The sequence below is a fragment of the Mastomys coucha genome, unplaced genomic scaffold (assembly GCF_008632895.1).
Source record: "Mastomys coucha isolate ucsf_1 unplaced genomic scaffold, UCSF_Mcou_1 pScaffold20, whole genome shotgun sequence".
Taxonomy (NCBI): domain Eukaryota; kingdom Metazoa; phylum Chordata; class Mammalia; order Rodentia; family Muridae; genus Mastomys; species Mastomys coucha.
In genome coordinates, this window is record NW_022196903.1 from 72,000,677 (window position 1) to 72,017,771 (window position 17,095).

The window sequence follows — 17,095 nt, forward strand, 5'->3', positions numbered from 1 at the left end:
CGAAGGACACCTTGTATCTGTGCTCAATGGAGCTGAAGCTTCATTTCTGTCCTCCATGGTGAAGAGAACAGGGAACAGCTACCAATACACATGGATTGGGCTCCATGACCCCACTCTGGTATGGTATCTTCTTCTCTGTTTTCTCTCAATGCTATTATCATGTGGACATACAATATCTATGCCTCCCTAGAGTGAATCCTGAAAGACCGAGATTAGACCATCCATGATATTGGAACCAGGGAAACCACCAGGAACAGTTGTAGAGCTGAGCTTTATGAGGGTCTTAGACTTCGGATGAAGTTCATGTGCTTATTATTGACTTCTACAGAGGTCAATATGAGGATTTGGAACCATCCTCACTCAGTTTCAGGGAGCATGCACTCAAACAGTCAAGAGACACAGAAATAAAAAGACAATCTATATTTTCTCTTAATAGAATAACCACCTTCCTTCCATTTTAAAGTAAATTGCTGATTTAGTACCATTTATATTTTGAATAAATTAAGGGGGTATTAGTTTCATCTGTAGTTTCTGTGTTTGTAAATAGACATGAAGACAACAATAATTTCTATTGATGTGCCCTTGAAAGCTGCAGATGATCACTCAAGTTCAGGGAGGTTGGGCAGGAATGCAAAGTTTCATTGATGGTTGCACACATGCAGAACTTTGGACCCTTCCCTTCATCTGCATGCCTCCTCTCTAGGGTGCAGAACCCAATGGAGGTGGATGGGAGTGGAGTAACAATGATGTGATGAACTACTTTAACTGGGAGAGGAACCCATCTACTGCCTTAGACCGTGGTTTCTGTGGCAGCTTGTCAAGATCTTCTGGTAAGAAAGAAGTGCCACATTACCAAAATGCATGCCCCTCTTCTCACATCCCTGGGTAGCTGTGAGCTATGAAATGGGTTGTGTTCTTTCTCTCTCTCTCATCTTCTTTCATGGCTTCCTACGTATCTCCTTCCTCTAGATTGTTAACACTGGTGGGCATGAGGGAGTGACTTTCAAATTGAGGCCATACATTGTGATATTCCTTCTTTAAGTTTCCCAAGATTCACAGTCCTCAATTACTTAACCTCCTTTTTCTTCCCAGGATTTCTAAGATGGAGAGATAATACATGTGAGGTGAAGTTGCCCTATGTCTGCAAATTCAGGGGTTAAGCTTACAAGACAGCAAACATCTTGAATTTGTCCAGAAGTGCATTGTGCACAAGGGACAAAATGTGAAGACTTGCCTAGAAAAAGTATGTTTTATCTACAGTTCACCATTGGAGCCCTAATCATTCTTTAGCCAATTCTGTATAGGATGTGGCCTCAAGTCTCAGAAAGCAATAATAAACTTCTGTCAATCTGAATTTTTGTGTTACATTAATAATTTATCACTGTTTGTGTTATGAATGCATATAAGTGTGTATGAATGTCACAGAGTGCCCAAGAGGATAACTTTAAGGAATAGGTTGATGCCGTCTATCTATTGAGACAGAGACTATTTTTGCCACACAGTAAACTAACAAGCATCAAGAAATTGCCTTATCTCCTCTCAATCTTTCCATATTAGTACTGAATTTATCAGTGGGTGTAGCTTGCATTCTGCTAATTTTAAGTAAGATCCTTGAGAACAAACCAACTCAACACTTCTGGCTTGAGAAATAGCATTTTTACCTACCAAGCCATCTTGCTAGCCCTGTGCACCATTTTTAATTGAATTTTTCAATGTGAATCAGATATACTGTGATCACAGTTTCCCCTCCCCCAACTTCAGATCTTTCCTACATTTCTACCCACACAACTGCATGCCCCTTATTTCTTTCTCACTTGAAAAAAACAAGCAACAAAAAACAGATACAAACCCTGCAAAGATATGAAAATTGAAACTTAAATATTAAAGAAAATGACCAATGGCAAAGATTGTCAAGATGACAGAGGAGACATGAAAATTGTTTCTCAGTTCCATGTGTATAGACAGGGCCTTATGGTGTATGCTTAACACTCCACTGTAACTAAGAATGTGATTGATCTCAATGATGATTGTGTTGTAACCCTAAGAAGGCACTGTGTTTTCTCACAGTCATTTCTCAAGGTGGATACAGATAGTTGACATTTTTATCAGTTCAATTACCATCTTTGATGTTTAATATTAAAATTCAATCTATATGACATTAACTTTTGTTGAGAATGTGAAAAAATTTTATTACCAGAGCAGTGCAGACATAAAGACTCTAGAACCTTTTTATTCTCTTTTCAACAAGACAAAAAGAAAATCTAAAAGTATGAAAACATATTCTCTTTGGACTAATGAGAGAATTAAAGCATCAGGGTCCATCCCCTTCCTGGCGTTTACAGAAGAGTGGAAGGCATAGCTCCTTCTCTCTTTACATGGAAGCTGTTTGGAGAAAAGCTCAGTGCGAAGTTTGGATCCTTAGAGAGAGGAAGACACCCCTGTAGGCCCTATTTCTAGGAAAACACTAAATATTCCTATAGGATATTCTTTCTCACATCCAACATCATAATCTCATGATAAAAGCCAAGAGTAATCAAAACCCTGTCAGACAGAAGAGAAAAATAATCCTTTAATGTCAGTCTTAAAACACTTAAGTCTTGCCATGGTTTAGGCAAAGTATTTACACACATTCTCCATCCTTTATACTTCTTCCTTTTTCTAAAGTGGGGAAACATAAGAAATTGCTTTGTAATTTTTGACTTGGTATGTAGGACCACATAAACACTAATATTTATATTTTATTTACTTATTTTTGTGTGTGAGTGTTCATGTTCACTTGAATGAGTGATCTAACCCATGTGTTTTTCATGAAATGTTAGTCCCCAGACTTTGTCTACCTTGTTTTATAATACAGGTATCTCAGTTGCCTGAAATATCTCAGTCCACCCTGATAGATGACATCCATCAGTCTTTGCTTTCCCTGCTCTGAGATTATTGACATATGCCATAGCACTCACCTTTTAAAAAAAAAATGTCACTTCAAGAGAGATCCAGCACAAAGCAATAGTGAAAAATTTGTCCAGTTATGAGGTACCTAGCCTATTAAAAGAAGGACTCACAGTGAATACCAACAGGTATATGAAACACAGGTTGTTGAATTTCTTACTGGTTCATCATACAGTGTGAACAATGGAAATTAGCACAATTGTTATAGAAACCTCTTTATTCTCTGTACATTTCAAATAATATTTTGTGTATAGCTATCAGGGCATACTATAAATTGTGTTAAATAGCTCAAGTAAATATGATCATCAGAGATAGATTCAGATATTGCACAATTGGTGAACTACTATATAACGTTGGATATTTAAATATGATTCCACTGAGAAATGTATACAAGAATGCAAATTAGAGGCATCCAGTACGCACTTGCTTCTCCACATGGCAGAATTAAGATGAGAACTGCTTATTGAATGAATGAGACTTAAATAGAATGAGACTTAAAGGAACAGAGACTTCATTCCTGTGACCCTGTGGAGAAAACAGAGTCCTAGAACTGAGCAGCTAGAGGCAAGGAAGAATGAAAGAAGGAACTGAGTCTTCCTTTAATGGCTAGTTATATTGTTAACATGCCTCAGTGTGGAATCAAATGTGAAGAGAGTCTCTATGAGGAATTACCTACCACAGGTTGGCCTGTGGGTGTATCTGTAGGTGATTGCCTTAATAGTTAATTGATATCTTCAGACTCAGTCCATTTCAGTTGGCATCATTCTTTAAGCAAGTGTGCCTAAACATTTAAGCTGAGCACAAACCAACAGACAAGTCAGCAGGCACACATTCATTTCTTTCTACTCTCACCCATGCTGCATTTTTTTAGGATGTTTTATCACAGGAATAGGAATGTAACTAGAACTCTGGCTAAAGGTAAGACAGGGACAGTCAGTGTGAGCCTGAGATTTCCAGGAAAGAGTAAATTCAGAAATAGTCTAAGGTGACGGTGGAGGTGATCTGGCACTAGGCAACATCTTTGGCCTCACCTACATATTCATAGGATGTTGAACTGGGAGACAACTTAAGAGGGGATGACCATATCTGAGCTCGGTATGATCAGATATGATCAGCTCACTGCACTGACATAGAGGATGGATCCTTCAGAGTCATTTTGACCAGGGAAAGATCAACCAGGAATTGGATGTGGGGAGAAAGCAAACTGCCATTGCCAAGAGAATGGAAAGGTGTTTACTCTAAGACTGACAGTCTGCTAGTCTAATATTCCTGGTTTTAAGGATTGATTAGTGTTACTTAATATTGCATTTGAGACAAGTGTAACAATATCAAGATTATGGAGGAAAGATTGCTAAGAACTTGATCCTTGTCCTGTGACTTGGTGAATCTCTGACCTTGGAACACTCATCAAAGCTGTCTTTTATGATACCTGCCCTGGAAGTGTGAAACATAAAACATGAAAAGAATCTCTAGGGAATTTCATATTTACAGTAACCCCTTGATTTGCAGAATTTCTGCTGTGACTGCAGCTGTGATGGCCCAGTCAGTGTAGGATGAACTTATTTTCACTATTATCTTTTTTTCTTCACTTCTTTACCTTTCTCTTGACACCATTTTTTCTATTTAGAAATTTGAGATTTTTCTGGTCTTAAGAAAGTTCAAAACTCTTTATTTATACCCCTATGGTAATTACCTGGAGGTAATTGTTTAAACAATAATTTATAATAGGTTGATTGTTCAAGTAGATTGTATTATGCTAGAAGTTATGCTACAAAGATGATATTTGCAGAGAATGGTTGAAGTAACATGAGACTCTATGTGTCATAAAATAAAGGGCATGTACAGACAGTCAGTATGAAGTGAAGTCAATGCCTTCATCTGTACGCATTATTGTTCATAAGCCCTGTCCTCAGATTTATAATAGTATGCCAGTAGATGCATCATTAGCCACTGTTTCGTAGAACAATGGTTAAAACTGGGATTTCCCTTAGTGATTCCCAAAGGTTCCTTAGGTAAATACTCTACATAACTTCATGCCTTATTGTAAAAATGGAGCACAATATCAAAAAGTGTTGACTACATTTTATTATTGTTTTCTGAATCCTTAGATCACAGTCCCCAGAGAATGTACTGGTGGAAGAACAGCAGAGATGAGATGAGGAAATCAGTGTGGGAGTGTGGGAAGGACATGCTCTTCCTGGTGAGCCATCATGCTTACTTCTCTGTCTATGTGAGCTTCAGAATACTTTCAGGCAGTTGAAATCAGAACTGCCCTATCCCTTGAATTTGCAGACATAGGAAATTTTGTGTCACAATAATAATCTCTCTACTTCTGATAAACTGCAGAGAGACAAGAGGTGAAGGGAATGGGTCCAGTAAATTTGTGGTTATAAAGAAAGGACAAATCAGTCCTCTGCTCTGGACTTAGACATCTCTTCTGCATGCTCATTATTTTTGCATCTTCAAAGGAAGAAGACATAGAAGGAACCATAAGAAATGGTTGATTACTAGTCTACTCTGTATTTGCCAGCTTATGGCTGTACCCTGGAGGTCAAACTGGATGTGGGGAAATGGGTTTAGTCAGAGAAGGCTTTTCTCTATCATACCTGAGGCATGAAACAAAGCTGTACAACAGCCATGGTCTGGAGACATAGAAGGTTCCTCTCCCAGTTAGAGAGGTCAGAGGGTCAGAGCTGCTCCACCTCCATCCACTTTCATTGGCCATTGTCCCCTATAAATAGGAAGCAGTGTGCTGCAAATGTTCGTTAACATTCTGCATGACATATTCACTGAAATACCTGATTTCCTGCCTAATTTCTCCAAACTTGTTATGATTATAGACAGTTGCTTTGGGGTTGAATCATATTCAGGAATCCCTCAATCCTATTTACAAACTCCTTAAATTATGGGATGAAATTAGTGTTACTGAAATGTATCTCTTCTTCATAAGCTCAACTGGTGCTACATTTGAGAGTTCTTCAGAAATGTGTGGACAATATCTAATGTATAAAGGAATTACAGATGAAGAACTTTTCTTTGTCCAGTATTTGCTGACAATTTTATATGCAGACTCTCTGACATTCAAGGTCTCAATAAGATCTTAGTCAAAGTCAACAACAGTTGTTATGAACTTAGTGTGAAGTCTCAGACTTCTACAAAGCTCAGCTCTTCAGCTGGTATTTCTCTTGTTCTAATGCTACCCAGCACTGAAGATCTAAGTCTCATTTTGTTCTTTAGGAGGAGTCCCAGGTACTCTTCCACAGGGACATAAGGCACTAAGAGGAACAATCAAGGCAAAGATAGGATCCAACATATGAGAGATCATGGAGTCCAATCCTGATGTATGGGGACATGGTCAAACTGTTTTTCACCAGAGAGGACACAAAGATAAGTTCACCATAAGTGAGCAGAAATGCCAAGTGTCCTGAGAAATGTTGCTGACAGTGCAACTATGTGAAGAACAGAATGAGAGAGAGGTTGATACCTTTCCAGAAAGTGGTGAATAATATGTGAGGTATTGTATACCTCTCACTCAGCTGCACCATAGAGACTGAAATCCAGCACTCCCTCTTGACCTACAAGTATTTTCTTCTATTGCTCTCAACTCTGCCTATTAGCACTTACTTCTTCATTAGTTCAGGTCTGTAGTTTCAGAATCAGTAAATAGCAATAGGAGCCATAGGCTTAGGTTTTTTGGGGGGCAGCTGATGTGTAGAGAAGGCAGTCCTTTCTGGGATTTTTCACCTGGTTTAGAGAGGGATACAGATAGTGATGGAGTGAATAAGAGAGTAGAGTAGAGAGAAGGAGATCAACATAAAAAAAGATTCTGAAGACTTATTTGAAATTTGAATAAGTTCTTACTTTTAGTACTTTCCTAGTTGTTGATTTTGTCTATGTGTGTGTGTGTTGGGGGGTTGGGTATATGTGCTAGGCTATACATGAGGATGTGTACATGATGCCAGAGGTCATTTCTTGGTCTGTATTTATATTGGACTTTTAAAAAGGGGTTTCTCACTGACTTAGCCCAGTTTATAGATTTTGCTAGATTGACCATCTAGTATCCCCATAGAAATTCCTTTCCCTTTCTCCCCAGAATCTGAATTAAAACCATCCACCACCATGTAAAGCATAATTTACCTGGGTTCTAGGTATTCAAGCTGGCTTCTCATGCTTGATTAATAAATACTGGCTGAGATATTGCATGCTTAACATTAGGTTCTTAATTTAACAACACATTTTAATCTGGAGAAGCATGACTTTTTTTTTTTAACTCTGTCTTCATAGTCATTTACTCTCCCTTCTCTGGGATAACAGATGGAAGGCTCCATCTTCTGTCCTCTGTCTCCTTCCTTAATGCTCATCACTGACTTGTAGGCTTTGCTCTTTCAACTTTCCAAAATAATTAGAGTTTGCTGATAACATGGGGGCACTTTCATTCTATAACAATGAAGCACTGTGGTATATCCCCCCTCTTCAATGATCCAGAAGAAGGATGGATGTGGAAGATTTTTCTGTGTGGATACTCCTCATACCTAACACCCGAAACTCTCCAGATTCCTTATTTCTCCTTGGTTCTCAATATTCATGGGGAATCCAGTGCTCGACACACAACAACTTCACCTTGTACCCAAGAAAGGGTCATCAGGCAAGACAGCAACATCCACGACATGCTATGGAGGGTCATACGAAGCATCCTAGTGTCTGTGAGGTAGAAGGAATAAGCTCCTGAAGGAAGTGTGGTCAGAAGTGACATGAAAGGAGAGCACAACCACTTTCATTCCTATTTATGTAACTCTGATTTAGGTCTGATCCCCCTGTTTTTCTCTGGTTCTGGAGCAAAATGGGAGGGACATGTTCACCCTTCAGTTCCAGTTCTTCTGAGTTTTAGAGATTTGTCTTGTGAGCTCAGAGAAAGTTTTACATCTTTTACTGCAGTGTGGGAGGCAAAGATCTGTCAGTTTTGCATTATCTTTTAGCTCCACTTACCTGTACTTACAGAGATCTGTGATGGTTGGTTTGACAGGACAAAGGTGACTTCACTTTTAAAATAAGATCTGAGGTAGCGCCATGCAAGTGAAAGGTGACAGCTCCTTTGGCTCTCTGTGGTGGGTAGTGCTTGGCAAGGGTTACAGGAGTTTTCCCGTAAGAATACAGGACTACACATGGCAGAGAGTGAGAACTGCCACACATGTTGCAGTTCATGTTTGAAAACTGCTACCCTCGACCAGGTGTCAAGTTCTGGGAAACTTAAGTATTCACAGGCAATCTCATGCTACTGATTATGCAGCTTGATAAAAATAATACCAATTTATAAAACTTACAGCGTTCATGTTTTACAGAAACCTGTGTAGTTGTGTAAAACCAAGAATGCACCTCTGGTTGTACTGAAGAGCTGACTTCTGTCTTGTGTGTTAAAATTTGATTTGTTGAGTCGTGGACAACAAGTATATAATACAGAGGAGAATTACCTGTTCAATGGCTCCTTTAACATTTTGATAGCAGGGCATAAAGTGTGAAGCAACCAGTGAGATCACATTTTAGCCAGGATTTTAAGGAACTGAATAGATTTGCTTCTTAGCTAACTCCATGTATGAACACTGCGTGAGAGTTTGCTGGGGCTTATTCAGCTCTAAATTATACATCAGAATAGCATACTTGGTTTAGTCAGAGGTGGCAGTTCTCTGTCTTACCTGAGGCTCAGGGAAAGTCAAGCAGGAACAGACATCTATAGCGATAGAGGGATTACTCTTCCATCAGAGCTGCTCCAGTTCCATGGTCCACTTCCTATGATCACATATTCATAGGGATTCCAAGAGTCTTTTAGAAATGATTCTAGCTTTTTTTCTTTTAAAATTTTGCTCTTTTAAAAATGCCCATGCATGTGTCTATGTGTAGGTGTTTGTGAGTATGTATATCATTGTGGGAGAATATACATGTTTATTTAGGTGCTCAAGAAAAACAAAAGAGGGAATCAAAGTCACAATTTTCATGTATTTTTTAAAAAAACTGAGCAGACAAAGAAACTTCAGTGATTCATCTATAGGAGATATGGTCAGACGTTCCAAAGTAGTAAGGCTTGTGAAGTAGAAAATACTTTAAATGTTGCCATTTTACTGTCAACATTGCAGAATTTCAAACATCACCTGCATCTGAGGACAGAGAGTATTTGCTAACAGGAATAGCCCCATGTGTGTTAGTTCCTGTCTTTGCCAGGAAGTGTCCTGTAATTTTTGTTGGGAGGCTATCTGAATGTATGCAAAGCACTACCCATTACCCTGACTTACATAAGCATTCACTTACTCGCTTTGATGCCCCTCCTTCAAACCCTATCATAAAAGCAGTCATCTTTCTTCTGACAAACCATCTCAGATCTCTGCAAGACAGGTAAGTGGGAGCTGAATGATGGTGAGAGCCTTGCAAGGGGATCATCTAAAGAGAGAACATGCAGAAAAATCTCTGCCTTAACAGAAATTAGGGCTCTTTGAATTAGCAAAGGCTTTCCCGGTGGTTTTCTGGGCAAGGGAAAACATTGGATTCTTCACTCCATTCTAGATTATAGCAAAGCAGGGATGGGGCTAAGACTAGTGTGGCCCTGCAGATCTATAGAAAAGTGAAGGGAGAGATGGCCCTCTTTGCTTGTTCTCTCTGACTATACTCTCTCTAGTGCCCTGCTTGTTGCTCCCTGGAAGACAAGATGGTGCCTCACCTGGCCCTCAACAATATTTCCTGGGTGCTGCTCTCCTGCCTGTTGTTCATATTTCAGGTACAAGGTAAGTCTTCTGTGCTCTAGTATGGGATTATCCATACTAGAGACAAGAAGCAAAGGAGTATTCTTAGAAGTCTCATGTGGTAATTGTGAGGGATATCCACACAGGAAAGTCACCTGCACTTAGTCCATCCTCTTGCCTTCTTCTCGTTGCTGGTGGGAAAAAGTACCACAGTGTTCCATCAGTCCCGGCTTGAGAGGGTTTCCATTTTGCCAGGAGGCTGTAAATTATGATAGTATGTATGCTGGAGAAGGGAAGAAGTCTGTGGGCCACTAATGAAGCATACAAGTCGACCCTGCAAAGAACAGAGTGTCGCAGACTGTAGAATGTGGAGAACATGCAAAATGAAAGGAAAAGCTCTTCCACACTTAAAATAATTAAAGAATGAGGCACCTAGTTAGATGTAGTGGTACATACCTTGAAAATCAGAATTCAGGAAGGAGTTGCAGGAGGATACCTGTGAGTTCAAGTCCAACTTCAACTGCATAGTAAATTCCAGGACATCCAGGCCTACAGAGAGACTAAAGAAAGCAAAAAACAACCAAGGAGCAGGATCACAAGAAAGTTTAGTGAGGCTGTCACTGCCTTAATTGTAGCCACCCACTCTACCAAAAAACAGCTTTTGTAAACATTCCCTTGAGTTTTCCTCCCTATCCAACTCCCACTCTTCATCTAATGCCCTCTCTGTCTTTATCTCTCTCCATCCCCAGGTGAAGACTCCCAGAATGAAGTGCCCTCTCCACGTACCAGCTGCCCCATGGGCTCCAAGGCTTATCACTCCCACTGCTATGCCTTATTTATGACACTCAAGTCCTGGTTTCAAGCAGATGTGAGTGATGAAGGGTGGGGTTGAAGATACCAGCACAAAGTTCAAGTTGGTGACAGGAGAAAGGCCTCATGTTTCCAAGGTTACATGAGAAGGTGTTTGTCAGAATAACAGTTGTTCCTTTTATGTAATCTTTTTATTCATGAACATCTACCCCACCACTGGAAAATGAGGTCTCAGTCTTTCTCTTCTTCTGTCCCTCATGTAGCTGGCCTGCCAGAAGAGACCCTCAGGACACCTCGTGTCTATTCTTAGTGGTGGTGAGGCTTCCTTTGTGTCCTCCCTGGTGAACAGCAGACTGGACAACTACCAAGATGTCTGGATTGGCCTCCATGATCCAACAATGGTGAAATTCTGTTTTTCTCTGTTTGATCTCTAGGAGCTAATGTCTTCTAAACACAATTTTTTGTGTCTTCTGTCTGTGTATAATGTAAGGTGGATCTAGCACTCAAGTTGGGTGACATTAGGGTAAGGAACATCCTCAACACCAGAGTGGAGCTTGAACTCTATACAGGTTCCTCATATTCAGCTTAATTTGTTTGCCCATTGTCAGCTTTTATATTTTTCTTTTATTTAAGAAAGACAAATGGTGACTTCTTTCTTTTGTTGTCAGAAAACCTTCACAAAAAGTTCTGAGAGCATTGTAAATTAAGATAAGATTTACATATATTCATTAAAAAATAGAATATTTACTTTCTTTAATGTTTTCTCTAAACGTATGTGTGTGTACCATGTGCTTGCCTGGTGCTTGAAGAGGTCAGAAATGGGCTTCAGATCCCTTAGAACTGAAGTTGTAGATGGTTGTGATCCTCTGTATGGGTGCTAAAAGCCAATCCGTTGGAGCAGGCAATATTCTTGCCTGTTGAGCCATCTCTCTACCTTCTACTTTTGCTGTTTATTGGGAAGATACTGTGAGAGCCAGAGGTTGTTTTGCAATGTGTCATTACTCATTGTGTAGCAAGCACTTTGTTACTCCAGTTCTTGTGATTATTGACAAGGAGGAGCATGTAGGAGATAGGCATTAAGTCAGAACTTCCAAGTGAAAACGTGCCTGAACAGCATGGGGGGAATGAACAAAATTCCACAAAGCTCTCATCATACTGTTCAGGGTCAACAACCCAATGGAGGTGGATGGGAGTGGAGTAACTCCGATGTGCTGAATTATCTTAACTGGGATGGGGATCCTTCCTCTACTGTCAACCGTGGTCACTGTGGGAGTCTGACAGCAACCTCAGGTAAGAAATGGAGGAAGCACCATCTTTGCCCAATATATTTACTCCTCTCCTCTACTACAGAGTCTGACCTTATGACTATCCTCCTGAACTAGGGAAAGCACTATGGATTTGTGTCCTTTTAACTTTCATGTCTCTACCTAGGGAATGAGTGCAGATGAATGAAAGGCTCTGAGCATAGTAAAGATTTTAAGGTACCTCACCATGATAGCTGGGAGAGCAAGGTGTTTCCTCTTTCTCTCCAGGGTTTCTGAAGTGGGGGGACTATCAATGTGATGGGAAATTACCATTTGTCTGCAAGTTCAAGCCATAGACAGGGAACATCCAGCATCTATCATGAAGCTCATCACGACAAGGGATACACTACAAGAATTCATCCGGCAAGGCTGTGTTTGCTTCAGAGTTGTGCGTCAGACTTATTATTCTGGTTTTCCGTCTTCATTCATCCATCTCCTTCCCCTTATTTCAGGCTCTTCAGTATAGTTCCTGCTTTGCAACCTTGTGGATAAATAATAAATAGAACCTTTTGGTTTGACTTTTGTGTTTTTCTCTCATGGTAAGACTTGGCAGAGGGTTGGAGACTGGGAAAGGAAACTACATGTTCACTACAGTTCGATGTGTCCCACCCAGTGTGTTATGGTGACTGTGCGTGTTCTTTTATAGATAGATGAAGATACCATCCTGTCACACCTTCTTTCCTTGGCAAGAGGAGGGTAAAATTAGCCTCCATATCTTCTCAGGGCAGTAATAGTAGGGTAACTTAGTTAAGTCCAGTGCTGAGATTCCTTTAGTTTGCATCCATGGAGTAAGCCTTCAGGCCCACTCCTCATGTCATTTCAGCTCTTTTGGCCTATGTCCCTGAAAGCTGCTACATGCTTTGGCTCTAAGCTGGCCTTCATGATCATCAAGGATGTGGTCAGGAAGTTAAGATGTGCGTATTTCCAGGACTTGAGGATCTAGAATCACCTAGGAGAAAAAGCCTCTATATGGGCCCTTTCTGTAAGAGTTATGTGGATTTTGAGGTAGACAGATATTGGTAGAGAATTGAGGTAGGTTAATCAGTGGGCAATACCATTCACAGTCCTGATTTCTGAGGTGAATACAAAGGAGGAAGTAACCAAAACAGCAATATTCATAATTGTGTATGTCTGGACCGTAGCTGCTGTATGACCAACTTACTCTATCTGTCAGCATCATGTCTTTCTTTATCAGATGGATTGTGTACTGGTGTTCTGCTTGAAATTGTAAACCAGAATAAACATTTTGTTACCAAGAAAAAAAAAAGATGTGTGTATAATCAGCTAAACCTCATCCACTTAATTCAGACTTTATCAAGCCTCACAGGCTCAATCACTGTGCCCATCTACCCCAAATTCAGGCTAGACTCTGTAGTTTTTGTCTCCTAGCCATAGCTGTGGATCTAGATACCAGGCAAGGACTCACAGATATAGACTTTAGAAATGGTGATTGCCTTGCCAGTCTTTTCTCTGTCACCAGTTTTTTCCCCATTTTTCTACTTAATACTGAATCAGTCCCATTAAAACAGACCTTAGTCTTTGATAGTCTCCTATAGCCCTGCCTCTAGGCTATTTCTCATGGCTACAGGAACCAGTCTACTTTGGTAATGCTTACTCATCTGAACTCCAACAAAGTTGTGGATCAAATTAATCCCCATAGCCCTAGATTTCCAAACTATCCAGTCTTTATTAATATGTAGCTGAAAGCTGTGAAAATACAAAATGTAAAAAAATATTAAATTACAGGACCATATTACTATGAATTGATTGAACAAATACTACACACACACACATATATTCATATATATTTCACATATCTACCATCACTTGATATGCACACGCAGAAATATGAACACTTATAGCATATATAAATTATCTCAAAGACCACAGAGACAGCTTGATGCTTAAAGGTCCTGGCTATCAAGCTTGAGGACTAGATTTCAATTTAGGATCCAAAAGATATTAGCAGAGAACCCAAATCCACATACATGCAGCACATATATACCTCCTTTAACACACATAAACACCCAAAATAAATGAAAATAATATTTAAAACTAAATAAAATAAAAATTAACTCAAAATAGATTAAAATCTTGATTATATTACCAAGATCAGGAAGAAATAATTGGTTAGAATTTAATGATATATTAGTCTGAGTGATAACTTTTCATCAAAGTCCAAAAGGACAGGCAATGAAATCAAACAAGAGAAAAGTGATTGTGCCAAAAATAAAAACTGTCTGCCGGCTGGGCAGTGGTGGCACATGCCTTTAATTCCATTACCTGGGAGGCAGAGGCAGGTGGATTTCTGAGTTCGAAGCCAGCAGTTCTAGGAGACCCAGGGCTACACAGAGAAACCCTGTCTCGAAAAACAAAAAAATCAAAAAAACAAAAAAACAAAACAAAACAAAAAAAAACAAAAAACAAAAAAAAACCAAAACAAAAAAACCCCCCAAAACCAAAAAACATCTGTCTGCCTTAAAACCTACATACTAGTACCACAATACAGAGTGAACAGGTGTGTGTGAGTGTGTGTGTGTATATGTGTGTGTGTGTGTGTGTGTGTGTGAACGTGTACATATATATACAAGCAATAACAATTAGTGAAAAATGAGGCCTAAAGTATGGAGGAGAATGGGGAGGGGTATATTGGATGGTTTGGAGGGAGGAAACCAAAAGGAGAATTGCTGTACTTACATTATAAATTCAAAAAATAAAAATAGGTGAAAAATATGTGTGTCAAACAGTGTAGCAGTTAATAGAATGGAAACAGATCTACAGAACAGGAGAAAATAGAGAATGTATATGAGGCCAATGGTTCATACAGAAAATGTACAAGAAGGACAGACAATTCAGTCATGTAAAACGAATTAGTCCAATTAAAAGTAGGCAAAAGCAACCAAATAGAGACCACTCTAAAGGATTTATAAATGCCCACAGCTGTATTTGAAAGACAAGGCTTAACATCACTAATTGTCAGGCATATGCAAATTAAAGCTTTACAGGGCCTCTCCATGCAGGTGTTACCATGGCTTTTCACAGCAGATCAAAGACAAGTGCTGGGGAGGATGAAGAGAAAAGGGAATCTTTGTATATATTTAATAGAAAGGTAATTTTCAGCCATTATGTAAAGTATGGGGCTTCCTCAAAGAGCTAGAAATAGATCTGTCATGTAATGCACCAGACCCCTGATGAATAAACACATGAAAGAAAAAAAAATCAGTATGAAATAGAACTTCTTTAGCCTAGGCATTTCTTTCAGTCTTGCTCATATTTGAAAAGACATAGGTGACCAGATTTTTAAAATGGATGTATTTTAATTATGAATGTGTGGGTGGGGAGGGTGGTATACATACAAGAGTCATGTACCTGTTGAGGCCAGACAAAGGTGGTAGGGACTCTGGAGCTGGAGTTCCAGACGTGTGTGTGCCAGTGGACATGTGCTGGGAACAGAATTCAAATCTACAACAGCATCTCTCCCAACCTTGATTTTTCCTTGTATGTTAACAGTACAGTAACTTCAGATGCAGGAAAATTCTGTCATCTTTTAGTACATCAGTGAACCTGGATGGCATTATATTAATTGAAATAATCTAGGCATAGAACTTCAAATATTGCATGTGAGATAGTCTACAGAGAGGGGAGCTAAAATTTCAACAAGGAAAAATTTGCAATCAACTATTCTATACCTCTAGCAGTAAGGTTATCTTTTTCTTCAGAGCTCAAAGGTCAATTGTCTGCATCTTGAGTTGCCTGTGCGCTCTTCCTCATTTGTTGTGGTTGCCCTGGTTCTCTTTGTGTTTTGATGCTAATTCTGCTTCCACTAGAAGGGCTGCTCTGAGGAGGAGTGAATCAAGTACACAGGTGATTCCATGTGAACCTTCTCCCCATTTTAACTGTTCAGTAAAGATGGCAGAAGTTAATTGCTGGGTGAAGGATAAGGCAGGATTTCTGGGACCTAGGAGGAAGAGTAGGAGAATAGGAGAGGGATCCAGACTAGGATGAAGAGCAGATAGGAAGTAACAGACATGTAACTAGTTTGTATCCTCCACACCAGTTGTGGAAGCTAAGGAGAATTGAGCATGATATTCTTCACCCAGCCACTGAGTTTTCTGGCAAGTTTTAAAATATAAAGGCTGCCTGATGTTTTCTATCTGTGGAGACTCAGGTGGGCTGGAGAAAGGGAACTACTTGGGGAGCTATAAGAGATTTTGGAGGCGCCATAGAAAGGATGAAAGGAGCTGAAGGAGCTTGCAGCCCCATAGGAGGAACAACAATATGAACCAACCTGTACCCCCAGAACTTCCAGGGACTAAACCACCCACCAAAGAGTACACATGGAAGGACCCATGGCTCCAGCTGCATATGTAGCAGAAGATGGCTTTGTTGGATATCAATGGGAGGAGAGGCCCTTGGTCCTGAGAAGGCCCAAGTGTAGGGGAATACCAGGACAGGGAAGCAGGAATGGATGGGTAGGTGAGCATGGGGAGGGGGAATGGGATAGGAGGTTTTCTGAGGGGAAACTAGGAAAGGGAATAACATTTGAAATGTAAATAAAGAAAATATCTAATAAAAAAGAGGTTTAGCAAAGCTAGCTGTGGGAGCTGGGTGAGACGGCAGATGCTGGCACTAGCAAGAAGCAAGTAAGTATGCATTCTAAAATTACATGCTTCTTGCTTCCTTTCACATCTTACCATGGTAGCAAGCAGCAACTAGGACTACCCATTCCCCAGCCCTCCCCATAAGGGAAAATGCCGTCTCTTTCCTTAATTTATGAAATTAATTATTCAGGCAAACAGCAGAAAGATGGTAATGTGTGATGCTGTAATCAAACATCATTGAAGGGTATATGTAATAATTTAAGCCCCTTTATTCTGGTAATCTTCATTTTATTACTGCCTTCCAAAGAAACAAGGTGAAGGCAGGGGGTGACTAACCTCTCATCAATTGGGAAGCTGAGGCAGGGCAATTGCTATGAGTTTGAGGCCATCCTCGCCTACACAGTTTGTTGTCATCCTAACTTACAAAAAAAAATGATTATTTTAACAAAATAAACAAGGCCAGGAACCTAGCTGTCATTAAAATTTCTGCTGTACAACTGTGGAGATCTGTGTTCAGATTCCAGCACCCTTAAAATCCTGAGGGTGGAGGTGTTACACCTGCAGTGCTGTGGTCATGGAGACACAGACAAGGGGATTCTTTTTCTGTTTGTTTGTTTTTGTTTGTTTTTGTTTTTTTCGAGACAGGGTTTCTCTGTGTAGCCCTGGCTGTCCTAGAGCTCAATCTGTAGACCAGGCTGGCCTCGAA

At 39.9% G+C, this 17,095-nt stretch overlaps 2 protein-coding genes across 2 annotated transcripts in view; both read left to right on the forward strand.

Moving 5' to 3' along the window:
* LOC116098192 (regenerating islet-derived protein 3-beta-like) overlaps positions 1–1,160 on the forward strand; it is a 2,040-nt gene extending 880 nt beyond the window's left edge. The window contains 3 exon segments of the mRNA XM_031380882.1: positions 1–118; positions 704–830; positions 1,093–1,160. The exon segment at positions 1–118 is cut by the window's left edge and continues 26 nt beyond it. Coding sequence (XP_031236742.1) covers positions 1–118; positions 704–830; positions 1,093–1,160 — 313 coding nt within the window.
* An 8,096-nt stretch (positions 1,161–9,256) lies between these two features.
* LOC116098193 (regenerating islet-derived protein 3-alpha) lies at positions 9,257–12,374 on the forward strand. The gene is made up of 6 exons (XM_031380883.1): positions 9,257–9,330; positions 9,636–9,716; positions 10,424–10,542; positions 10,748–10,885; positions 11,648–11,774; positions 12,017–12,374. The coding sequence occupies exons 2-6, from the start codon at positions 9,641–9,643 to the stop codon at positions 12,082–12,084; spliced, it is 528 nt and encodes a 175-aa protein (XP_031236743.1). The 5' UTR covers positions 9,257–9,330; positions 9,636–9,640; the 3' UTR covers positions 12,085–12,374.
* Positions 12,375–17,095: the final 4,721 nt, after the last annotated feature.

Excerpts from the sequence above, each read along its gene's own strand:
- LOC116098193 (XM_031380883.1), top strand. The coding sequence starts at position 9,641 with ATGGTGCCTCACCTGGCCCTCAACAATATTTCCTGGGTGCTGCTCTCC. Across the intron at positions 9,717-10,423 it reads GTTCATATTTCAGGTACAAG|GTGAAGACTCCCAGAATGAA; the intron begins GTAAGTCTTCTG and ends CTCCATCCCCAG. Across the intron at positions 10,886-11,647 it reads GCCTCCATGATCCAACAATG|GGTCAACAACCCAATGGAGG; the intron begins GTGAAATTCTGT and ends CATACTGTTCAG.